The 26,638-nt window shown below is 37.2% G+C and overlaps 1 protein-coding gene across 1 annotated transcript in view; it reads right to left on the reverse strand.

The window, feature by feature from the left end:
• Positions 1 to 2,610: 2,610 nt before the first annotated feature.
• fer1l6 (fer-1 like family member 6) overlaps positions 2,611 to 26,638 on the reverse strand; it is a 36,956-nt gene continuing 12,928 nt past the window's right edge. Inside the window, 31 exon segments of the mRNA XM_023280255.3 lie at positions 2,611 to 4,283; positions 5,234 to 5,416; positions 6,256 to 6,356; positions 6,458 to 6,615; positions 8,798 to 8,918; positions 9,001 to 9,121; positions 10,348 to 10,446; positions 10,542 to 10,611; positions 10,614 to 10,629; positions 11,078 to 11,220; positions 11,687 to 11,841; positions 12,054 to 12,224; positions 12,306 to 12,433; positions 13,476 to 13,610; positions 13,691 to 13,819; positions 14,099 to 14,196; positions 15,511 to 15,555; positions 15,834 to 15,879; positions 16,604 to 16,726; positions 16,809 to 16,939; positions 17,976 to 18,195; positions 19,931 to 20,029; positions 21,137 to 21,199; positions 21,280 to 21,387; positions 21,462 to 21,611; positions 21,689 to 21,823; positions 22,607 to 22,731; positions 22,898 to 23,069; positions 24,781 to 24,933; positions 25,008 to 25,127; positions 26,322 to 26,424. Of these exon segments, the coding sequence (XP_023136023.2) occupies positions 5,236 to 5,416; positions 6,256 to 6,356; positions 6,458 to 6,615; positions 8,798 to 8,918; positions 9,001 to 9,121; positions 10,348 to 10,446; positions 10,542 to 10,611; positions 10,614 to 10,629; positions 11,078 to 11,220; positions 11,687 to 11,841; positions 12,054 to 12,224; positions 12,306 to 12,433; positions 13,476 to 13,610; positions 13,691 to 13,819; positions 14,099 to 14,196; positions 15,511 to 15,555; positions 15,834 to 15,879; positions 16,604 to 16,726; positions 16,809 to 16,939; positions 17,976 to 18,195; positions 19,931 to 20,029; positions 21,137 to 21,199; positions 21,280 to 21,387; positions 21,462 to 21,611; positions 21,689 to 21,823; positions 22,607 to 22,731; positions 22,898 to 23,069; positions 24,781 to 24,933; positions 25,008 to 25,127; positions 26,322 to 26,424 (3,619 nt within the window). The 3' untranslated portion in view covers positions 2,611 to 4,283; positions 5,234 to 5,235.

Raw genomic sequence — 26,638 nt, forward strand, 5'->3', positions numbered from 1 at the left:
GACTAGTTCTCTGTTAGTTTGAACCTTCAGACAGTCCAAGGACTGAAGTTTTAAAAGTTTCTCCAGGAACTTCTCTGTTAGTTTGAACTTTCTGGTTTAACAGAAGCCTTAAAAACTTGTGACCATGAGTCTTGATTTCACATTTAGATCATCCATCTGAGTTCTTCTCAGACCTTAACCTGTGGGTTTTTTAGAAATCCTCAACAAACTTTGTTTCTCTTCACTGAACAGTAAAGTTTGTGGAGATCAGAAGGTAACATTAGTTTGATCAATGCCTTCAACTACTAGTAGACTTTATCTGGAAAGCAGTTTTCTGAAATGAGTTCTTAGTAAATCTGTCCACAATCAAACCAAGAACATAGAAAGAGGAAATGTTTGAAGAAACAACTTGATGTTTTCATTTCAGACTAGAAAACAAGACCTTTTTCTGTTTTTGCTCTTTTTGATTGTTTTATTGTCTCTTCTGTTTAATTTGATCTTCTAAAGTCTAACTGGTGTCTTTTCAAATGTTTTGTCTTTAGTTTGATTCTTCTTAAATGTTTAGTTTTGCTCTTTTCTCACCTTTTCTTTTCTAATGTCTGATTTGATTTCCAAATGTTTTGTCTTTTTAATGTTTAATTGTTGTTTTTTCAAATGTTTTATCGGCTTGTTTGAAAAATGCCGTTTTCTTTCCCAATGTTTAATTTTTCGATTAAATCTTTAAGGTTTTTCTTTTTAAATGTTTTACCACCTGTTAATGTTTGATTTTGTTTTTAAATGCTTCATTGCATTTTCTGTTTAATTCCTATTTAAAGTTTTATTGTCTTTAAGATTTAGTTTTCTAATTAAACATTTAATCATTTAATTAAATGTTTTGTATTTTTTTGAATGTTTAATATTCTTCTTGTTTAATTGTATTTTTTAAATGTTTAATTATCTAAAATACTTCATCTTTAATGTTTAATATTTTTGTTTTAAAATTTTGTTTAATTTAATTACATGTTTTGTATCTTCTGTTTAATTATCTAATTAAATATTTTGTCTGTTTAATATAATTTAATTGTATTTAATGTTTAATTTTCTTTTTAAAAGTTTTATTGTATTAAATGCTTTTTTCCTTTGATTTAATTTCTTTTTTTAATGCAGTTTATTTCTTTAATCTTTTTTTTCTGTCAAGATTTTAACCCCAACCTTAAAAATGAAACAATCCCTTAAATCACAATGAAAATATTTCTGTTGTCACAATCATGAGTTAGTCAATTATTCAGTTTATCAATTGAACTTTATTTGTTTAGCACCTTTCACACAGATGACAAAACTAAACAAGCAAAGAGAAAAAAAATATGCTGAAACTATGATTAAAACTCAAAAACATATTTAAAAGAAAAAGACTTAACATGGTAATAAAATATGTTGTGTCCAGGGGATGGAGGGAGTTTATTGAAGTCTTCTTGGGCTCACATGGGAAATCATTTAAAATATAAACTTGATATTCAGTCTAAGGAAACTGCAGAGCGACAGAAGAACCAACAATATCTCCTGTTTTCTCCTTTAATGAGTCGACTCTTCTTGTGCTTTCAGACCAAAGAACTACAGACTCTTTACAACCTGCTCAAACTCTTGGTACAGGACCTCACCTACACGGAGTCAAGAAGGTTTCTGTCTCATTTCTACTCTGAAGCTCACCTTCTCCTGCTCAAACTGCTGACAAATGTTTCTGCTGCTCTAAAGTCTGGTCTCCAGAACTTCCTAAAACTCTCAAAGTCTCTTCTGCTGCAGGTTGCTTTGTAGAACTGTTCCAGAAAACCTCACTAAACCACATGGAGGGGCCTCAAGATAGTCGTCCAAATGAAACCATACAAAAACCAAACTAGCACAACCCAAACGCTAAAGTCTCCTGCAGCCTACCAGAGAACCTCTGAGAACAGAGAATCAGGACAGGAACTCTTACCTTCTGGACAACCAACGTTGGTTCACAAACAAGAATACAGAATGTGTCTGACCAGAAACCTCTAAAGACTCACTACAGCCAAGATAAAGACACAACTCAGCTGCATCAAATCCACTAATCACTGCACACATTAGCACCATGTGCTAACTGTGGCTAAAGAACTACATTTACCAAGACAATTATCCAGTACAAAGCCCTAAAACACACCAAGAAACACATTAAAGACTATTTTACTGCTGGAAGCTGCAAGCCAACGCCTAAAGAACAAACTAAAGCAATGAAGCCAAACCCAGTTCACTGGTGAAGAGAAACAGAGGAAATGTTTGTCTGCAGCTAAATAAAGCAGGAAGACACTGAGCTGCTCAGGTGTTCCTGATAACACCAAGCAGCCACCTGGACAGCCAATAGGAACACAGCTTCCTGGAAGTCCAGAGGGCTGGGTTAGTCAAGGAAATTTAATTTAAAGTTGAAGCAGAAAGTTAATAAAGAAAGTTGAAAACCACCTTCTGATCCCTGAAATCTCTGAGTTTTCACACAAAGAACGCCTGAACATGTCAAACTGGTTCCATAGTAGAACCATCATTGTAAAAACGTCATAGTATGGTGTGTTGCTCAAAAAACATTAGGACCCGGCTGTCTAGGGTCGCTGAGGAACAACACAAAAACAGGACAAATGCTGGTTTCCAGGGGGTTAGGAGGATATTTATTTGAAAGAGGAAGTTTACAACAACACAACATGTGAGCAGAAAAATCACAAAGTCTGTCTTTAGTTCAGCTGAAAATATTAGTTTTTGTCTTTTTTATTGACCAAACTTTTCAGGAAGTAGATGAAGAATAATTAAAGCTCTCATGTAGAAGTCCAACTTATTTTGGATCCTTGTGGAGAGTTTAATCTTAGAGTTTGTAAAGCTGTTGAGTTTTTAGAGTCATATGGATTGTTTTGACATTTAATAACCGAGTCCTGAAATAAAATTACAGTTGTGGATTTCTGTCATTTAGTCTGGACTAAACAAATAACAGCAGCATAAATCTCAAACGTCATTATGAGGAGTCTGGATTGAAGTTTCTCACTTGATAATGATCAAAACATGAAATTTAGGTTGGTTTAAAGGAATATTCCACCTTAAATCTTTGAATGTTGATCTAAAAGGTTGGTTTCAGGAAGTATTCCATCTACAAGGTCCTCACTCATCCACCTTAAAGGAACATTCCACCAAAAATCCTTAGACATGCACCTAAAATGTTGGTTTAACTGAGTATTCCATCCAAAATCCTCAAAGAGACCTGAGGGGCTGGTTAAAAGGAATATTCCACCTAAAAATCTCAAATATAGACCCGAAAGGATGGTTTAGAAAAAATCCTTCAATGTAGACCAAAAAAGTTAGTATGGAGGAATATTCCACCTGAAATGTAGACCTGAGAAGTTGGTTCGGAAGAATATACCATCCTAAACATCTTTACATGTAGACTAAAAGACGGTCTGGAAGAAAATTCCACCTAAAATCCTCCAATGTAGACCTAAAAGGTGAGTTTAATGGTATATTCCACCTAAAATTCACTACTGTAGACCTTGGAGGTTGGTCTGATGGTATATTCCACCCAACATCCTTGAACATAAACTTAAAAAGTTTGTTCAAAGGAATTTTCCACCTAAAATCCTTCAATGTAGACCAAAAAAATCTTGGTGTAAAGGAGTATTCCACCTTAAATGTAGACCTAAAGGATGGTTTGGAGTAATATTCTACTCTAAAATCTTCCAATGTAGACCTAAAAGGTTTATCTGATAGTATATTCCACCCAACATCCTGGAACATTTACCTAAAAGGTTGGTTTAATGGTATATTCCCAGAAGAACCCTTGAACATTGGGCTTAATGGTATATTCCACCCAAAATACTTGTACATATACCAAGAAGTCAGTGTAAAGGAAATGTAGACCTAAAAGGATTGTTTAAAGGAATATTTAAAGGATTATTTTCATTATTTAATAATCTGTTATCAGTCAGAACCCTGGCAAACTTATTTTCATCAGTTTTTTTAGTGGAAGTCACAAATAAAGGAGCTCTTGGTTTTTCCTGGCGTTACTGAGTCCAAAGCTGCTGTTTCAACACAGAATGTTCACATGCATCCACAAACCTCTCAGCACTCAAACACCCACAGACAGGAGGCCGGCTGGACCGAGGCTCGGCGGCGTCCTCAGACCCACGAGTCGGGGAGTCGCTGAACTTGTTGGTCCGGTTTGAAGGCCTCCGTGTGGTCCAGTAGAAGTCCACGTAGTCGGTGTTGGCTTTGAACCGCAGCGACTGGCCACCATCAGGTGGACCGGCTCGTCCTCGTAGGACTCCTCCTGTAGCCTTGAGGGAACCACAGGAACATTCAGTAGCTGTTGGAGTTCTTCCTGTCAGGCTCGTGGTAGAACGGCTCTGAAGAATCTTGTACTTGTCTTATCTGGAACAATCTAACAGCCTAAACTGAGGGATTTTCTGTCCCTCTGTAGTGATTTGGTCCTTTTAGTGGGAATTTTGGTCCTTTTAGTGATAATTTTGGTACTTTTTGTGGTAGTCTTGGCCATCTTTTTGGGTTATTTTCCATGTTTTTGCTAGCATACTTCAACGTCAATTCACCTGTTTTGTGGTAATTTTGACAATTTTTGTGATGATTTGATCTGCATATTTGAATCTTTTAGGGTAGTTTTAGCTGTTTTTAGGGTGCTTTTGTGTCGTTTTGTGGTAATTTTGGCCAATTTTGTGGTCATTTCACAGGTCTTTTAAATTATTTTAGTTACAGTTTTTCTCAGAACTCAGATGTGTATTTTTAAAATATTTGTACAACGTACTATACTATGACTTTTTAAAAAAACATTTTTACAACATACTATACAATAACTTTTTAAAAAAATTTACAGCATACTATACTATGACTTTTTAAAACTTTTTTACGATGTACTATACTATGACTTTTTTTTACGACGCACTATACTATGACTTTTAAAATATTTGTACAACATACTATACTATGACTTTTTAAAACATTTTTACAACATACTATAATATGACTTTTTTTAACAACATACTATAACTTTTTTCACATTTTTACAACATACTATACCATGATTTTTTTCACAGAAAAAGGCAGCTTGTTTTCATCTATTTTAGTTTAACCAATCAGCTGTTTTCAGAAGTACCTCTCCATGAGTAGGAACTGTTTCCTCCTCTGAAGGAGGTTCTACAGGAACGGTTCTTGTGGTCAGAACATGCATGAAGATTCCGTTTGCTCCTGCAGATACAGTTGAATGTTGACTCACCGTTATCCGCTGACGATCTTCTGAGAAATGGCTCCCGGCAGCGTGTAGAACAGCAGAGCGAGGAACAGCACCGTGATGAGCAGAACCAGGGCGATGATGATGTACTTCTTGTAGCTCCGCCACACCAGGTGGAAGAAACACTTGAAGGGGTTGACGAACCACGAGAACGACGTGTCTGGACGGCTGGAGGAGGAAATGAACAGGTTTTAATCTGCAGCTTCATCAAAGGACACCCTAAGAGACACACAACAAACCTGGAAGTACACGACTAGACTGCAAAGACTTAAAAAAACCCCCACAAAGACACAACATGACAACAAAGGGATGTAAAATCACCAAAAAAGTACACAACTACATTACAAAGACCCAAAACAACCACAAAGACGAATTAAATGACTCTAGGAGTACACAACTACAATGCAAAGACACAAAAATGACAATAAAGATGCATAAAATGACCACAAAGAGACACAAAACGTCCACAGAGACATAAAACAACAACAAAGAGACACAAAATGATTACAAAGAGACACAAAACATCCACAGAGAGACACAAAACAACCACAAAGAGACATAAAATGACCACAAAGGTACATAAAATGACCACAAAAGACACAAAATGACCACAGAGAGACACAAAACAACCACAAAGAGACAGAAAATGACCATAAAGAGACACAAAACGTCTACAGAGACATAAAACAACAACAAAGAGACACAAAATGACCACAAACGGACTCAAAATGACCACAAAAAGATACAAAACAACCACAAAGACACACAAAATGACCATAAAGAAATACAAAACGTCCACAGAGACATAAAACAGCAACGATAAAAGTACACTACCACACAGCAAAGACACAAAATGTCCACAAAGAGACTCAAAACAACAACAAAGGGACACAAAATGACCACAAAGACACACAGAATGACCACAGAGAGACACAGAATGACCACAAAGAGACACAAAATGTCCACAGAGAGACACAAAATGACGTTCTGTTTGTGTTTCTCCATACTTGGGTTTGGGCAGAGGTTCCGGCTCCTTTCTGGCTCGACCGACTGGATTCTTCTCGGCCTCTTCGACCGTCACCAGATGGAACTCAGCCTCCACCTTCCCCTGCAGGATGAGCTAGCGTTAGTGTGTCTGTGTAGTGTTGTGTTGGTCTGTACAGTGTGTGTGTGTGTGTGTGTGTGTGTGTGTGTGTGTGTGTGTGTCACCGTCAGCTCTCCAGACTTGCTGAAAGGCCACCAGCCTCGAGCTCTTTTCTGCTGGAAGATGGAGATCTTCTCCAAGCCGTCCGTCAACATGTCCGCCTTACACGACTTCGCCGTCTTTGCTCCTTGATGAAATCCATGGAGGTTCAACTCCAGCGTGCCTGAACACACACAGACACACAAAAAGACACAGACACACAAAAACACACACAGTCAAACACTTCCTGTGTTCATCATGGTGACCATTGAGGGTCTGCAGCTACCATCCACAGACCAAACAGCAGATTAACACTGGAGGAGACGCAGTCAGCTGCAAAGAAACACAAGACTACAAAGAGACACAAAATGACCACAAAAAGACACAACACAACTGCAAAGGGACACACACACCACCTTTGAATAGTCAGCTTTTTCTGTAAAAGCTGTAAAAGCTACAAGTCAGTGGAACACCCTGCCTGATGACAATAAGAAGTGTACTTCTATCAGCAGTTTTAAAAGCAAACTGAAAAACTTGCTTAAGAACTGCAGCCATTAATGTCTTTCTAATTGGTATTTGTGTGTGACTGTGTGTACATGTATGCTTTTAAGAGTGTGAGTGTGTATAATATTTTGTTTCACTGTGTCATGTACTTTTTTGTAACATTTTAATGTTGTGATGTTTTTATTGTGACCTGCCAAGGGACTGCAGATGGAAATTAGCTTAAAGCTAACTCTGGTGCAATACATCAAATGGAAACATTTATGTTTAATATTGTACATGGTCCCTTTTAAATAAACAATAATAATAATAATAATAATAAGACTGGAAAGACAAACAAAATGACCGCAAAAAGACACAACACAACCGCAGCGACAAAACAGCCACAAAAGACAGAATACAACTGTGAAGGGACACAAAATCACTACTAAGAGATGCAAAACAACAAGGAAAACTAAATGACCACAGAAAGACACAAAACAACCACAAAAAGACAAAAACAACTGCGAAGACAAATAAAATGACCACAAAGAGACACAAAACAACAATAAAGAAAAACTAAATGATCACAAACACACAAAAAAACATCAAAAAGATGCAAAACAACCACAGACACAAAACAACCATAAAAAGACACAAAATGACCATAAAAAAGACACAAAATAGCTGTGAAGAGACACAAGACTGGAAAGACGAACAAAATGAACACAGACACAAAACAAAAACAGAAGACACAAAACAACTACAAAGGGACACAAAGTCACTACTAAGAGATGCAAAATTTGGACAAACAAAAGCTAAATCACCGCAAAGAGACACAAAACAACCATAAAAAGCAACACAAACAGAAAGTAGAGACCTAAATTGACCACAAAGACACAACACAACTGCAAAGTAACACAAAACGACAGTGAGGAGACACAAAATGAGTGCAAAGACACACAATATTACCACAAAAGTCCACAACTGAATTGCAAAAAGACACAAAACAACTGCAAAGGAACAAAAAATTACCACAAAGAGACACAAAACAACTACAAAGAAAAACTAAATGATCACAAAGACACAAAATGACCCTAGAAAGAAGCAAAACAGCCACAATAAGGCACAACACAACGGCAAAGGGACACAAGACTGGAAAAACAAACAAAATGACTGCAAACTGACACAAAACAACCATAAAAAGACACACAACTGCAAAGGGACACACAATCGCCACAAAGAGACTAAAAACAAACGCAAACAGAAACAAAAAGACACAAAAGAACTGCAAAGAGACACAAGACTGGAAAGACAAACAAAATGACCACTAAGAAAGACAAAACGACCATCAAAAGTTACACAAACAGACAGTAGAGACACAAAGTGACTACAAAGAAGCAACACAACTGCAAAGAGACACAAAACAAACACAGACACAAAAGGCACAAAACAACTGTAAAGGTAAACAAAGTGAGACGGCAAAGAGACACGAGACTGCAAAAAGAAACAAAATGACGACAAACAGACTCAAAACAACCACAGAAGAAACAACACAACTGCAAAGGGACACAAAATCACCAAAAAGAGATGCAAAACAATAACACAGGAAAACAAAATGACCACAGAGAAACAAAACAACCACAAAGAGACACAAAATTATGTCAAAATGACACAAAACAACAGATTTGTCTCCCTGCTACTTCTGTTCTTCCCTAAAATGAAACTTGTTGATCTAGAAGTCCAGATCTGTCCGTCTAGAAGCTTCAGCTCCATCCATGTCTACAGAGCAGGTCTTCCAGGAAGTGTTACTGCTGTCTCAGGAGCTCTGGGAGCAGAGCATCACTGCACAAGGACCTTTTTAAATCACACCTGAACAAACCCACCTAAGAAGTCATCGGACGACAGCGTCTCAAAGTCCCAGACCTGCAGGATGAGGATGGCTGGAAGCTTCTGCTCGGTTTTATCCAGAGAGAAGATGTTTTCCCTCTTCCTCACCACCACCACCTGAGAGAACCAGAGGAGGCCGTTAAACACCAGGTGGAGATGGAGCTCAGGTGTTTCATCAGGTTTACATCTACATCAGCACCTTCTCAGCCGGCAGGTAGCTGAAGGGAAACACAAAGCGCCAGTTGAAGTTTCCTTCTCCAGTCAGAGAGCTGTAGTGAACATCGGTCTCCTGCCGGTCGTCCTCCAGACCTTTCAGCCAGCTGTAGACCAGACAGGGACAGTAGCTGATGGAGATGTGATGTTTTCACTTGGTGTATGTAGATGTAATATTTTAGAAAACGTTAAAGGCTACATGTGTAGAAATAACCGATAAATCTGACATCAAATAGTCTTTTTGCTAATATTTTCTGTTGGTAATTCAGGCATTTGTTGATACTTGATTTTTAAGGCAGACAGCAACTAATCCTTATAGTTCAATTATCAAGAACCTGGATATTAAACACACAAAAGTACCAAAAACCTGGATATTAACACACAAAAGCACCAAAAACCTGGATATTAACACAGAAATGTATCAAGAAACCAGATATTAATGCAAAAAAGAATCAATAACCTACATATTAACGCATGAGAGTGTCAATAACCTGGATATTATAGACAAAACTATCAAAACCCTGGACATTAACACACATAGTAAAGTATCAATAACTTGACTATTAATGCACAAAAGTATCAAGAACCAGGACATTAATGCACGAATCAGTATCAAGAACCCAGATAATATTGCACCAAAGTGTTTAAAACCTGGAAATTAATATATCAAATTGTTAAAAACATAGATCTTAACATGCAAAAGTATCCATAACCTGGATATCAACACACAAAAGCACCAATAACTGGGATAATAATGCATGAAAGTTTAAAAAACCTACATAATAATGCATTAAAGTGTCAATAACCTGGATATTAATAGACAAAGGAACAAATAACCTGGATATGAATACACAAAACAATCAAAACTTTGGAAATTAATGCACAAAAGTACTAAGAACTTGGATAATGATGTACAAAAGTATGAAGAATGTGGATATTAATGCACAAAAGTACCAAATACTTGGATATTAACAAACAAAAGTATCAAAAACCTGAATATTGATGTGCAAAAGTGTTCAAAACCTGAAATCAACACATCAAAGTGTTAAGAACCTGGATATTGACACACTAAAGTATCAATGACTTGACTAATAACGCACAAAAGTATCTAGAAACTGGATATTAATATACAAAAGTATAAATAACCTGAATATTAAGGCACCAAAATGTTCCAAACCTGGAAATGAAAGTACCAAAGATACAAACTTGGATACTAACATGTAAAAGCACCATGAACCTGGATATGGACACAAAAGTATCAGTAACTGAACCCTTTATTCTGATAATCAGACCAGAACATCTACATTTAGAACCAGATGGAAGTCATCCTCACCCTTTGACGTAGATGTCGCTGGACTTCTGTCCGGTCAGGAAGTTACTGTCCTCCAGAATCACATCCTCAGTGTTCCAGATGATGATCCTCAACTCGTACCTGAACAAACACAAACACACCTTTAATTTTCAGAAAACAGTCTCATCTACAGCTTTATGAAGACGTTGAAGATGCTGCCTTCAGGTGAGTCTCACCCTTTGGGTTTCCGAGGTGAAATGTCCACTGAAGGTCCTGGATGAGGCAAATCCACAGGAAACATGTCCACCACATCTGGACCTGACCCTGAAACACGCATATACTCACATTTAAACCTCATTTTACCTGTGGAACCACAGATCACACCTGATACCTTCTTAACTTCTCCTTATTTATGACTTCTTCTGATTTTAAGGAGTGTTTTTTTATCATGTGTTGCTGTTATTGTTCAGTCTTGTGGAACAATCACGAATCATTTCACTGCCCAGACTGTATGTGACAAATAAAACATCTGAATAACACTAACTTCAGGGTCTTGAATCTAGACTGTTGGAAAGTTGAAAATCTGAGGATTCTTTCAGTTTGTAGCTTTTGCAGACTTTTTAAATAATTTTAAGTACTTTTTCAGTTGTAGATTTTCCCATTAAAGTATTTTATGTTGATGCTTTATTGCTGTTGCTGCTGCTGAAGACCCAACAGATCTTGAGTTCATACAGACAGAACTGATCACTTGGAGTCAGCGGAGCTTCAGTACCTGGTCCATTCCAGGCCGGGCCTTGTTGAACAAGGTTCTGGTCTCGATGTGTTCTGGTACCAGTCTGCAGCCCACAGCTGGGATCTCAGCCCAGCGATGAAGGATCTTCAGGGACAAATGTTCGTACGACTCCACCGGCTCCTCTGAGAGAAAACACAAGCAAAAACCAACATAATGGGTAAAAATTATACACCTGATGGATGGACAGCAACACGCTGAGAACTAAAGTTTCCATCCCGTCATGAAACTAAGAACATTAGATCAACACAACTTTCTACATCAACAAAACTGATAATTCAAGTTGCTGTATGTATATTTATGATCCAGCAGATTTTGTCAGATTGCCAGAAATTCTTTAATAAATCTACGAAGGAACAAAAATACATGATTATTTTTATGTGATAAAGATTCGTGAGTTTCAATGATTCTATCATAGAAAATTCAGAGTTATTGGAGTCATTGGAAACTCAAGGCTGTGATGATAAACATGGACTTTATAGGTGGATTGAAACTTTTGTTTGTGGCTGTATTTATTGAATGTTTAAATGCTGCTTATGAACCCTAAAACAGTTCAATCCAAAGCAGTGTTCCAGTGTTTTCCGTCTCTACCTTCGTGCATGAAGAGCGTCTTTCCAGTGAAGACTTTGTCAGCGACGGTGATCCGTCCTGGTCTGAAGTGAGGACCGTCCAAACCGTTTTCTCTGCACATCTTGGACAGCAGCTCTGAAGGTTTCAAACAGTCTCTCCAGGCGTTATAACCCTCACTGATCAACACAGAGGCACACAAACTGGGTTTAGAGTAGAATAATAACAACAGTATCTGCAGAAAGTCCTCCTCAGGCTTTTAGACTAACTAAACAACATAAAAGTTCCAGCGGAGGCTTCAAATTTGTTTCTCCAAATACAGCTGATGCTCAAAGAAAGTGGTTTAAAGTAACTCAGAACCAGTTTCTATACTTTAATCTGACTGACTTACAGGCTGTACTCGGTGGGTAGTCCACAGGTGGCTCGGTGGCGGCTGTAGAACCGGTTCTCCAGGTCGATCCGAGTCTCTCCGATCAGGTCGTCTCCTCCCACCAGGTCAAAGTCGTAGATCAGCACCGACAGCAGCGACTCACGGGGAAACGTCGCCTGCATCTCGAAAGATCTGCAACAAGGAAACAAAGGAGTGACATGATAAAACTACCAGGACGGTTTATTCTAGAGATTTAACCAAACCGTTATCTACCTTCCAAAAACAGGGTTCAGCTGTTTGGGAATGTAGTTGTCTCTGTCTTTGATTTCATTTTTGCCGAGTCGGAGAACAATATAAGGATCTGCCTTCCCGTCCGGGTCGGCTGGGTGAAGGTTGGACGCCTGATGAGAAATCATCATTAATAGACCTCCGAATCCCAAAACTCACTGCTGTTTCAGCAGCACTTTGAAAAGGAATATTTTCTTTAAAACAGAACCGACACCATTTATCAGTCAGAAACTGTACAAACTAAAAGAATCTGATTCAACTTTCAAACAGTCCTGGAACATGTCATGTGAGATGTCTGGTTCTGGAAAGTAAAAATAAATAAAAGAAAAGAAAAGAAAAAATGCTGGATAAAAAAAATGCAACATGCCTCAAAAACAGAAAACAGATTAAGTTAAAAAAAAGTGTTGATTCCAGGTTTTTCAACTTTTCTCATTTTTTCAAGATTTGTAACTGTCATGCTACCACAGAAATTGTACAAAAATGGTTATAAACTCGAAAAAAACTTGAAACATCGCTCAACATTTGTCCAAAGTGATGCAAATCCTGTCTACAATAATTTGGAAATAGACAAAAATGACACAAGAAGTTATTTAGAGTGCTAAAAAAATGACAAATACTTCAAAATGACTGAAAATTCCAAACCTGGCCAAGATGACAGAAATGAGTTCAAAATGATCAAAATTTGCCCAACATCACAAAAAAGTGTCAAAAACACAGAAAATTCATTGAGTATATATTTAAAATCAACCAAAGTAACAAAAAATTGCCCAAAATTACACAAAACTGGGTCAAAATAACCCATATTTGTCTGAAACAACGATTAAAAAAAATGTCTGAAAATACAAAAACATGCTCAAACTGCTTACAAACTTGACCAAAATGACTCAAAATTGCCTAAAGTGACACACACCTGTCTGAAATGACTCAAAACCTGCCAAAACATGGAATGGCTGTCCAATTTGACTCTAAAATTGCCCCAACTGACTAAAAATTCATCCAAAATGACAAAAACTTGGCCAAAATAACCAAAATTTGCCCAACACAACACAAAAAAAAAGACAAAAATGTGCCCAAACTGCCTAAAAACTTGTAAAAAATGTCTTAAAAACCAACCAAATTAACAAGAAATTGTCCGAACAGCAGACCAGGACTTACAGAGACGATGTAAACCCGGATCAGGACTTGGACCGGACTGTTGGCTGGGATTCCTCTGTTGACCCTGAAGTATCCGGAGTCTTCGTCCCAGTCGTCGTCCTCATCCTCAGTCAGTTTGTAGAGGCAGAACCTCCCCTGGACAGGAAGTGGAGGAGAGTCAGTGTTTCTGAGGATCCACCGATTCAACCACAGAGGACATTAAAGCTCAGTCTCACCTTGAATTTACCCACAAACCTCTCCTCGGTGGCTCCGTCCTCCTCGTTAGCTTTACCTCGGAACAGTTCGTAGGTGTTCACCCAGTCATCGAACGGACCGAACTCCGTCTCCAGCTCCTTATCGTACAGCTGCATGGATACGATAACTTTAGGAAAAACTGGTTCTTTAAGGAACCAATGTTCTCTTTAAAAAACAAAGGTGCCTGAATGAACCATCAACAAATTTACAAAAACAGGTTCTTCAAGGAATTACTTCTTCAAATTTTTTCTTTAAAAACCTTAAAGGTGCCTCAAAGATCCATCAAAAATGGTTCCTTTAGTCTCCAGAAGTGGTGCCCCGAAGAACTTCAGTAAAAACAAGCTACACAAACTACCTAATTTTTTTAAAGCAGTTTGTAAATAAAATACCTTGAGTGTGGCTAGCTTAGCGGGTAGAACGACGCTGGTCTCCAGGGTTCCTTTTCCTTTCTGCTTCTTCTTCTTGTCTCCATCCGAGTGGCTGCTGACTGATGGAACAACAACAACGTCTTTACGGTGTAGAACAGTCGGTGACATTAAGACGCTTCATAAACCTGCAGCTTCCCTTCAGATCCACCAGAACAAACCAGGAACCTGCTGACACTAAAATCTGATTTAATCATCACCAGGAAGTTCATGCTGCAGCACCCAAACCAGTAAAACACCATCAGCTCCCAGAGCCTCCTCCAGCTGACAACCAGTAACATACACCCTAAATAAAAACCTGTAAAAATAACTCTGGCAGCAAGGGTGTCAGAAAGAAATGTGCTAAAAAAGCTGTAAAATACTGTAATGTTCGAAAACCCTAAAAATGATAAAAGAAATATAATAATACAATATATAAATATATTGATAATAATATTTTTAGCTGATTTACACACAGTACAGCTTCATTTTTAGTTTTACACACTATAAAATAATGGTTATTTGTATGAACAGATTATTGATGTGAACATCATTTAGCTTTTGTTTTGTTTTTTTACAGTTAATATGTACATTTATATTTTTTCAATTTTTTTTAGATATCCATAATTTCACAAAACAGACCAAATCTGTAAAATAAAAATTAAGTAAAATTACATTTTCCAGCCTTAATTGACACAATTTTTCTTCAAAATAACAGGAAATATTTGAAAATAATGATAATAACATATACATAATACTGAATTTTGGCCTGTTTGTTTATGGTTAATGTGTAAATTTATTCTTTGTCTGTGATTTTAGGAGACATTCTATCTAATATAACAAAAATGGAAAATCTGTAAACAACAATTAAAAATTGTACTTTTTTCCAATCATTAATTTACTTAAAAACAATGTAATTCAATGGTCAAGCATTCTACATTCTTTTTTACTATTTTTAATCCTTAATTTAGATATTTTTTTCTTTCAAATAACAACAATTATATCTATTAAAAAAAACTTTTTTCCTGATTTAAATGCACTAAAAATAATAAATAAATAAAATAAAAAATTTGATTGTGGACAATATTTACAGCTTCAATTTTTCTTTTTAGCAGTCAGCATGTAAATTCAGATTATTTTTCTGTGATTTCTCTAGGTAATATTTGTAATTTAACAAAACTGGGAAAATCTGTAAAATAACAGAAAAAATTACTATTTTTCAGTTTTTAATTTACCAAAAAGTAAAATAATTTAATGGTCAAACATTCAAAAAATAAAAAAGATATTATCTGTCATTTACCAAAGCAGAGACAGTCTGTAAAATAATAATTTAAAAAAAAAAAAAAACATTGTTTTTTTACAGCAAACCCAAACAGGTGAAGCAGCTTCTTTCTTACCCAGAGACTCGACTCCATCGCTGAGCAGGTTGTGGTACGACAACGCTGCAACACACAACAATGTGTGTGTGTTTGTATGGGGAAATTATGAGATGTCTACGAGTAGCTGTAGCACTGTTGGAGGTTGTTTTAACCGTTTCTGGCTAATAAATGGCGTCATTCATTTTGAGGCTTTTATTTTGAAAAATATCTTACTTTTAAGACCTCCTGGGTATCAGAGCCTTCAAGAATTAAATGTAATTGCAGATTTTACAGATTTCAATAACATCTGATTAAAAATGAAACTAATTATGACCCTGAATTTGACCCTCAGGTGAGCTCACCTTTCTGGAAGACTTGTGGAAACGGAGATCCGTCCTTCTGTTTGGCCTGAAAACAAACACATGTTCAGGTTGTCTGTCTATTAGAACCCCCGTTAGACGTTTTCAGAACCGACCTCTGGAAAAACAAAGAGACTCAAAACTACCACAAAGAAACACAAAGTAACACACAAATTAATAACAAAAACACACAGCTGCCACAAAAAGACACAAAAAACCCACCACAAACACACAAAACTACTGAAAAGAGACACAAATGATCATGAAAAGACAGAAAACCACTACAGAGACACAAAACAACCACAGACGCACAAAGCTACTAAAAAGAGACACCAGTTACCACAAAGAAACGCAAGACAATTGCAATGACACACAAAACTACCACAAAAGGACACAAATTAATAACAAAGACATAAAACTACTACAAAGATACATAAAACCACTACGGAGACGCATAAAACCACCACAGACACACACAAAACTACTGAAAAGAGACACAAAATGATCACAAAAAGACACAAAACAACTACAGAGACACAAAACAACCACAGACACACAAAGCTACTAAAAAGAGACACCAGTAACCACAAAGAAACCCAAAATAACTGCAGAGATGCAAAACTACCACAAAATTACACAAATCAGTAACAAAGACACACAAAACTACCACAAAATGACACAGACTATTAAAAAAAGACACAAAACTACCACAAAATTACACAAATTAATAACAAAGACACAGAAAACTACCATAAAACGACACCTCAGATCACCTGTTTCTCCACTGAGGCGTAGTATTTGGACCACCAGTCGATGACGCTCTCAGCCGATTCGTCGGCGATGGTCCTCCTCCTCCGTTTGGTGGATCGACCTCGGCTGCTCTTCGTCCTGCCGTCCTGGATTCAAAACCAGACCAGAAGATAAACGAATATGTAGAAGACGTAGAAGATGTCGGTGGTTCCTGCAGTAACTCTCTACCTTTGTTTTGGCGGGTTCCTGCTTCTTGGTGGGCGGCGCTGGAGGCGGAGCTTCGTCCTCCACGGTGATGAGGACATCCTGGGTGGAGGGTCCCATGGTGGAACTGGTTTCTGCAGCTTCCTGAGACTGACCTGCTGGAAAACCACAAACAGGAAGTCAACATGTTGGATCAGAAAACCAATGAGACATCATCCTATCCTCTATAAATCAGTAGGTAGGTTGATGAAGACCATGAGATGAGACTGAAAGCTGCTGGGAAACAAACAGGAAGTCAACACGTAGGATCAGAAAACCTATCAGATGTCATCGTATCTTCTATAAATCATCAGTAGGCTGATGAAGACCATGAGATGGGACTGAAAGCTCCAGAAGTTTTACAGCAGATGAATCACGTCATGACTTTCTTGTCAAAACGCAAACACAGAAGTGAATTTTAAAACTCAGAATGTTGATTATTTACGTCATCAGAGTGTCTACTGGTGTTGGTTTGTGTGACTTTGTAGTCATTGGCATGTCTTTTTGGTAGTTTTATGTCATTGTAGAAGTTTTGCATCTATTTGTGATGATTTTGTTTGTTACTGTGGTAGCTTTGGTTCTGTCAGTGGTTGTTTTGTGTGTCAGTATAGTGGGTTTATGTATCATTGTGGTTATTTTGTGTTTCTTGTTATTGTTGGTGTCTCATTTTAGTAGCTTTGTGGGTCTGTGGTTGTTTTGTCTCTTTGTACAGTCATTTTGTGTCTCTTTTCAGTAGTTTTGTGTCTCTCTGTGGTCATTTTGTGTCTCTTTGTGGTCGTTTTGTGTCTCTTTGTGGTCATTTTGTGTCTCTGTGTAGTTATTTTGTGTCTCTTTGTAGTTGTTTTGTGTCTCTTTGTGGAAGTTTTGTGTCTCTTTGTGGCTGTTTTGTGTCTCTTTATGGTGATTTTGTGTCTCTTTGTGGTCGTTTTGTGTCTCTTTGTGGTCGTTTTGTGTCTCTCTGTAGTTGTTTTGTGTCTCTTTGTGGTATTTTTGTGTCTCTTTGTGGTAGTTTTGTGTCTCTTTGTGGTAGTTTTAAGTCCAACTCTCTGAGCTACTATTGATATGTCTGATATTAACTACAATCAGTTATATGATGATGTAACTCTGCAGTAGATCTGATTGTGTAGCAGCGTAATAACTAACACACATTACCGTCAGTGCTGTGTGGGTCTGTGACGAGTGCAGCTCTGGGGGTGAGTGTAGCAGCTTTGTGTGTCTGCAGTGCAGCGGGTGGAGCTGGAGGTGGGGTGTATTTAAAGGCCTTCAGGTTGTTGATGATGTGGTTTCCAACCAGAGTGCTGCGACCAAACGCTCTCCAGTCCACCACCGTGATGCTCAGAGGAGGGTGGAGGTGTTCGTTCTCCGGCAGCTCCTGAACAAGCAACACAACAACACAACAGGAGGTGTTAATGTAACACAACAACACAACAGGACGTGTTAGTACAACACAACAACACAGCAGGAGGTGTTAATGTAACACAACAACACAACAGGACGTGTTAAAACAACACAACAACACAGCAGGAGGTATTACTGCAGTAAAACAACACAACAGGAGGTGTTAACGCACCACAACACAACACATGATGAGGTTTTATATATCTGTGGTCATTTTGTGCATCTTTGATGTTTTTGTGTTTCTTTGTGGTTGTTTTAAGTGTCTTTGTGGCCATTTTGTGTCTCTTCGTGCTTATTTTGTGTGTCTTTGCTGTTGTTTAGTGTCTACCGTGTTTTTATGGAAATTTTTGTCCTTTTTGTGGCTGTTTTGTATCTATTGTTAGTCATTTGTCTTGAATTTCCCTCGGGATTAATAAAGCATCTATCTATCTATCTATCTATCTATCTATCTATCTATCTATCTATCTATCTATCTATCTATCTATCTATCTATCTATAGTCTATCTATCTATCTATCTATCTATCTATCTATCTATCTATCTATCTATCTATCTATCTATTTATCTATCTATAGTCTATCTATCTATCTATCTATCTATCTATCTATCTATCTATCTATCTATCATCTATCTATCTATCTATCTATCTATCTATCTATCTATCATCTATCTATAGTCTATCTATCTATCTATCTATCTATCTATCTATCTATCTATCTATCTATCTATCTATCTATCTATAGTCTATCTATCTATCTATCTATCTATCTATCTATCTATCTATCTATCTATCTATCTATCTATCTATCTATCTATCTATCTATCTATCTATCATCTATCTATAGTCTATCTATCATCTATCTATCTATCTATCTATCTATCTATCTATCATCTATCTATCTATCTATCTATCTATCTATCTATCTATCTATCTATCTATCTATCTATCTATCTATCTATCATCTATCTATAGTCTATCTATCTATCTATCTATCATCTATCTATCTATCTATCATCTATCTATCTATCTATCTATCTATCTATCTATCTATCTATCTATCTATCTATCTATCTATCTATCTATCATCTATCTATAGTCTATCTATCTATCTATCTATCATCTATCTATCTATCTATCTATCTATCTATCTATCTATCTATCTATCTATCTATCTATCTATCTATCATCTATCTATAGTCTATCTATCTATCTATCTATCATCTATCTATCTATCTATCTATCTATCTATCTATCTATCTATCTATCTATCTATCATCTATCTATAGTCTATCTATCTATCTATCTATCTATCTATCTATCTATCTATCTATCTATCTATCTATCTATCTATCTATCTATCATCTATCTATAGTCTATCTATCTATCTATCTATCTATCTATCTATCTATCTATCTATCTATCTATCTATCTATCTATCTATCTATCTATCTATCATCTATCTATCTATCTATCTATCTATCTATCTATCTATCTATCTATCACAGAGCTATCTGTCTGTCTGTTCTGTATCTCTGTGGTTGTTTTCTGTGTTTCTTTGTGGTTATTTTTTTGGATGTTTTGAATGAAAATTGATAATTAAAAATTAGTGGCAGCAATACTAAATTTCACTCTTTCGTTAACACCTTTTTCTTTGGGCATCTGCTGTCCACACACGTTTAGCAGCTGACTTCCAGGATGTAAACTCTTACCAGCTCTATCACATCGACCAACGTGGTGAAGTTTGGGTTGGACTTGTACTTCTGAATGACGGAGGAGCGAAGAGTTTTACCTGCACACTCGATGAACACCTGCAGAAAAACACAATCACAGATACAGCTAGCTAATCAATGCAGCTGTGTCCCAGTTCAAGGGCTGCTTGGATAAAGGAGGAACCCCACAAAGGTCAAACCAAGAGTTGTAAAATGAGACGGTATGGAGGACTTGGTCTTGCAACCATGACAGCTGAGGTTTACAGTCAGGAAAAAAGCTGAAACTTTAGTCATTCAGATTACATTTTCAGTTTTTTGTTTAGTCATGCACTGGAAGACGTGGACATGGCCAAATACTTAGATGCATTGGTGTAATTTTTGGTTGCTAAACTAATGCTAACCACCTGGGGAGCCATTTTCTTAAAAACCCAACCATCACCAGCACCCAGTGGGCTAAATGGGATCCCCAGCACCAACAGTTATTGCTTGTTACTATTAGCTACAAGCAGTTTGCTAAAAGTAACAAATAATTGGCTAAAAGTAAGAAATAGTTTGTGAAAAGTAATAAATAATTGGCTAAAAGTAATAAATAATTGGCTAAAAGTAATATATAATTTGCTAAAAATAATAAATAGCTGGCTGAAAGTTAAAAAATAGTCTACTAAATGTAACAAACACTTGACTAAAAGTGATAAATATTAGCTAAACGTAACAAATACTTAGCTAAAAGTAATAAAAAACTGAAAATAAAAAAAGTGAGAAAAACGTAAGAAAATCATTGGCTAAAAGTAATAAACAGTTAGCTAAACGTAAAGAATTGTCAGCTGAAAGTAATAGACAATTGGCTAAAAGTAATTAATTGTTAGCTAAAAGTAATCAATAGCTAGCTAAAAGTAAAAACATTTAGCTAAAAGTAATAAATGTTCAATAAAAGTTCTAAATAATTAATTGAAAGCAATAAATAATGGATTTAAAGTAATAAATAATTAGCTAAAAGTAATTAATTGTTAGCTAGAAGTAATAAATAGTTACCTAAAAGTAAAAGTAGTTAGCTAAAAGTAAAGAATTGTTAGCTAAAAGTAATAAATAGGGGACATAGTTTCCTTTTCTACTATATTTTCCTCCAGTGCAGCAGGTATACAAACAGTAATATCAGTTGTTTAATATTAAGTTGTGTAATCCATGTTGTGTTTGTGTGTTTTGCACCTGAGGTCGATCAACAGACAGAAACTGAACCTTCTTCAGCTCCCTCAGACCCCAGAACAAAACCTGCAGCAGAGAAAACACAGGTTTTTAGTGATAAAGAACAAAAACTACAGATTATTTCAGACACATCGAAGCAGCAGAACCTCCAGCCTGTAGGTGCTGAGGACCGGCCGGATGTTGGGAGGAACCGTGAAGACGCCTCCGTCTTCTTCCTCTAACTCCGGCAGACTCTGAAGTCCAGACTCTGGGATCTGAACATGAGGAGATTTTATTTTCATCAGCACGTCGTCTTGTGTTGTTAGCATACGAGCTAACTGGTACTGACCTGCAGCAGTTCGAATGCAGCCAGCAGGTCTCCTCCTGGTTGGCCGCCACAGTGCAGAGGACTGTACTGCAGGGTAGGTGGGCTGTACAGATCCGAGGTCAGCCGGACCTCCGGTACCACCACCGTGGATCCCAGGTACTCAGCTTTACCCTGAGGTCAGAGACAGAGGTTCAGTCCACACAGCCAACCCTTCATTTGATCGAATCATCTCTTTGGTCTGAGGTTACCAGAGCGTCGTCGTCGTAAACCTCCACCAGGACTCGAGGAGGTTCTTCCTGGATGTTCTGCAGATCTCCACTCAGCAGCAGGCGGCTCATCGGCAAACACTGATTCCATGTCGGACTGAGAGTCTGACTGATGATCTGACGACACAAAGAAGCAGAGACGGAGGAAGTATTTATGTAGTCTCACTGTGCAGCGATGCTCTGCTCCCAGTGCTCCTGCAACACTTAGAATGGTCCCTGGAAGCTAACAGAGACTATGCTAACTGTGACTTCTTCTGCTGATCCATAATGAAAATCCAGTTAAAGTAATGTGGTTACAGAACAGGATATCCAGGAGGCGCTCTAAGTGTTGCTGGAGCACTGGGAGCAGAGCTTTGCCACACAAGGAGACACTTTGATTTTTATAGGTCCAGATGTTTTCAGTATAAATATCCATAAAGAATGTCTATATTTAGTGTTAACAAAACACTTCATTAATGAAAAATGACGACAGTTGGACAACTGCTGTTGAAAGTAACAAAAAGCTGAAAAAAAATGAGCTAAATGTAAGAAAATTGTTGGCTAAAATAATAAACAGCTAAACGTAAACAATTGTCGGCTGACAGCAATAGAAAATTGGCTAAAAGTAATTAATTGTTAGCTAAAAGTAATAATCATCTAAAAGTAAAAATAGCTAGCTAAAAGTAATAGGGACACAGATTCCACTTCTGCTATATTTTCCTCATGCCGTTTTTACGACGGTACATTTTCCCACCATTTGAACTTTTAACTAAAACATTAACACCGTCATTTCATCAACATCTTAGCAGGTGTCTGTGAATGACAGTAAAGTGTGAAAAACATGCTAAATATGATGTTTTAATTCTGATATGCAAATAAAACCAACGACATAAAACGCACCAAGAAGCTCCAGACACTTACGTTGGTGGTCTGGCTGTGCAACTGGAAGGTGACTCTGGCGAACGGGTCCGACAGTCCGGTGTTGTCGGCGGCGATCAGACCTCGAGCCTGGTACATATGGCAACGCAACTGGAACTGATGCTGTTCTGTAGACGCACAAACAGCGAGTTTAAACGAAACATACAACAAAAAACAACCAAAAAAAGAAGATTTTTCACCAATCACAGGTGTGATCTGGTGGAACTTGACTTTGAATATGTAATTATGGTTAAAATTTCCCATAGAGAACGTCTAGCTGTAATACTGACTCACCTGTGCAGCTCAGGTGTGTCGGAGGGCTGCTGGCATCGCCGTCCCCGGTGGTCGGACTGAACCCTGCAGGCAGGTTGTCCAACATGTGGCCCGAGTCCGAACAAGCTCCGAACCACAAAAACACATCGAGCTTCGCCTGGACGGACAAACCAGAGACACGCTTCCCTGGAGGCTGCACACAAAAACACATTTTATATTTCAAAATGTGTCTCGTTGTGGCTGGTTTTGTCTCGTCTCTTTTTGTCAATTTAGTCCTTTTGGGTCATTTTGTTGTTACTCTGGGTGATTTCTGAGACATACCAGGTTTTTGGGCAGTTTGGACACATTTTTTTCATTTTGGGCAAGTTTCCAGTTATTTGGGACAAGTGTTGAATTATTTTGGCAATTTTGTTGTTAGTTTGAGTAGTTTTCAACAAATTTTTTATGCAATTTAGACTCATGTTTGACAGGTTTTGTGTCATTAAGGACAAATTTTGATTATTTTGGTCAAGCTTCGAGTCATTTTGGGCAGGTTCCGAGTAATTCTGGACATAATTCAAGTCATTTTAGGTAATTTTGTTGTTATTTTGGGTGACTTCTGAGACACATTCACTAAGTTTTTAAGCAGTCTGGACACATTTTTGTCATTTTTGGCAGGTTTTTTGTTGTTTTGGCTATTTTGACCAAGTTATGAATCATGCTGGGCCATTTTGAGTCATTTTGGCAATTTATTGTTATTTTGGGTGATGTTTGCGACATATTTGACAAGGTTGTAGGCAGTTTGGACACATTTTGTCAAGTTTTATGTCATTAAGGATAATGTCATTTTGGCCAAGCTTCAGGTCATTTTGGACAAGTTTTGAGTCATTTTGAGCAATTTCTTTAGACATTTGTGACATTTTAGTTTAAGTGTCTTTGTTATAATTTTGTCTTTTGGCGTCTTATTTTTGTTTCATCTAATTTTGGACAAAATTTGAGTGACTTTAAACATAAATATTTAAATTTTTACAGCCTTTTCAAACCTTTTCCTCTCTCCTCTGCTCATCATCAGTAGAAAGATGTTTCACCATGATGAATGGATCTCCAACAGCTTGTTCCTCTGTTCACTGTTTTTTTCCTGTCATTTTGTGTCTCATTTTTGTTGCGTATTTTTTATTGTTTTTTGTTGTTTATTGTCTTTTTTTGGTCTCATTTGGGTTGTTTTGTCAGTTTTATGTCATTTCCTGTCTCGTTTTGTGTTGTTTGTCATTTGGCTTGGTTTTTTTTTGCCATTGTGTCTCATTTTCGTTGTTTTGTCTGTTTTTCATGTTTTGTTTTGGTTTGTCTGTCTAGCTTTTGGCATTTTGTGTTAAATTTGGGTCTCTTCTGTCAGTTTCCTGTCTCATTTCTGTCACTTTGTCGTGTTTGTTGACGTTTTATGTTGTTTTCTTGTCTAGTTTTTGTGGTATTGTGTCTCTTTTGTCATTTTGTGTCATTTTTTTATCTAGTTTTCTTCATTTCGTGTTGAATTTGTGTCATTTGTCTCCAAATACTACCATTATTTAACTGTTTTTATGTTTCCAGTCTCTATAAACTTTTTCTCTCCACTCTGCTCATCATTTATAGAAAGATGTTTCACCATGCTGAATGGATCTCCAACAACTAGCTGCTGTTTCTGTAGCTTTGATTTTCCTCTCAGTCTCTCTGTGGAAACAATGCCTGCAGTTCAACCTAAAAACTCAGTCAGTTATTGAGAATCAGTTAGAACTAGGAGTAAAGAAGCTCAGGATTTTGAAGAATTTGCAAATGACACCTGTAGAATAAAGTGATTTTAATAAAATATCTCAAGTTTAAGCTCAGATTTGTGTCATCTCATTGACTTTTTCAGAACTTTTAAAGGTCTGGTGTTGGGTTTGTGTGTTCACCTTCAGGAACAGAGTTATGATCTTCCCACAGTCGACTCCTCGAGCCTCGTGGATGCTGGAGAACAGCAGGTCTCTGGTCCGAAGCCGAGCGTAGGCGACTCGCTTGTTGTTGCTCAGCAGCCAAACAAACGTGTCAGGAACCGTGTGCTGAGGCTGGAACGACGAGAGTTAGAATGACGCTGGAGGTGAACAAACCAAACTAACCGGTGTTCAGGTGTTCGTCGTACCTCCTCCACCAGGAAGCGAAGTTTCTGGGTGAGCTTCGTCGCCTCCTGCAGCATTTCCTTCACTCCTCCGGCTTTCCTCTTCTTCTGTACGGTGGACTGAGCTTCTCCCATCATCGACTCCTGCAACACAAGAGGGCAAGTTTTAGGAATTCAGGACAAACTTCGAGTCATTTTGGGCAATTTTTTGTTATTTTGGCCAATTTTTAAGACATACTCGCCCAGTTTTTAGGCAGCTTGGACACATGTTTGAAATTTTTTGGCAAATTTGGTGTGGTTTCCTTCAAATTTGGGTTAATTTGGCCAGGTTTTGAGTTGTTTTGACCAGGTTTTGAGCAACTCTGGACAAATTTTGAGTCATTTTGAGTAATTCTGTTGTTATTTTGGGTGATTTTTGAAACATAGTCAACATGTTTTAAGTAGTTTGAACAAATTTTTGTTATTTTTGTGTCGTTTAGACCAAATTTAGATTATTTTGGGCAATTTTGAGATATTTTCAACAAGGTTTTAAGAAATTTGGACACATTCTTGGCAAGTTTTGTATCATTAAGGACAAATCTTAGTTATTTTGGACAAGCTTCAAATAATTTTCGGCATGTTTTGAGTGATTCTGGACAAATTTCAAGTAATTTCGGGTAATTCTGTTGTTATTTTGGATGATTTCTGAGGCAAATTCACAAAGTTTTTAGATGGTTTGTACATGTTTTTCTCATTTTTGCCAAATTTTGTATTGCTTTGTCCAAATTCTGGCCAAATTTTGAGTCATGTTGGCAATTTTTTGTTATTCTGGGTGATTTTTAAGACATATTCAACATGTATTTAGGTAGTTTGGACAAAATTTTGTCAGTTTTGTGTCATTAAGGATGAATTTAGGTCATTTTGGCAAAGGTTTAAGTCATTCTGGGCAAGTTTGAGTTATTTTGGAGGATTTTAAAGACATATATGACTGTTTTTTAGGAAGTTTAAAGACATTTTTGCAATTTTTGGTAGGTTTTGTGTCATTTTGGACAAATTTAGATTATTTTTGGCCAAGTTTTTGAGCTATTTTAGGCAAATTTTGAGTGACTTTGGCTTTTTTTGGTTATTTTGGGTGATTTTGAGACATTTTCAACAAGTTTTTAGGCAGTTTGGACACATTTTTGGCAAGTTTTGTGTTATTAAGAACGAACTTGTCCTGCATGCACATTTGATGATTTAGCTCAACTCTGAACAAATAAAACCTGAAGCATGAAAATACTTTACTGTGTAAATCTGTGAGACATAAAGAACCTCGATGTGTTTTAGGCTTCAGAACCAGTGACGGTGATCTTTTCCTACCAGCTCCTGTTTGCACATCGTCAGACGTTTCTTGTCCAGTTGAGTCAAATAGTTTGACTTCACCTCGGCCTTCAGCTTCGCCTCGGCTGCTGCGATGAAACTCCTGAAACACACATTTAACACATCAGAGACACATGTTGAGATGTTTGCAGACTGTTTAATCCTGCTTCAGTTTAAAATCATCACTGCAGGAAAAGTCTGTTAAAATGTCAACAAATATGTTCACAGACTCTAAAACTAAGCTGTGGACCTTTAGCTTTAACATTTAGCTTCATCTGCACTTTAAACTACATTTGATCAGAAAATTAAATGAGCTT

The sequence above is a fragment of the Amphiprion ocellaris genome, chromosome 11 (genome assembly GCF_022539595.1).
Source record: "Amphiprion ocellaris isolate individual 3 ecotype Okinawa chromosome 11, ASM2253959v1, whole genome shotgun sequence".
NCBI lineage: Eukaryota > Metazoa > Chordata > Actinopteri > Pomacentridae > Amphiprion > Amphiprion ocellaris.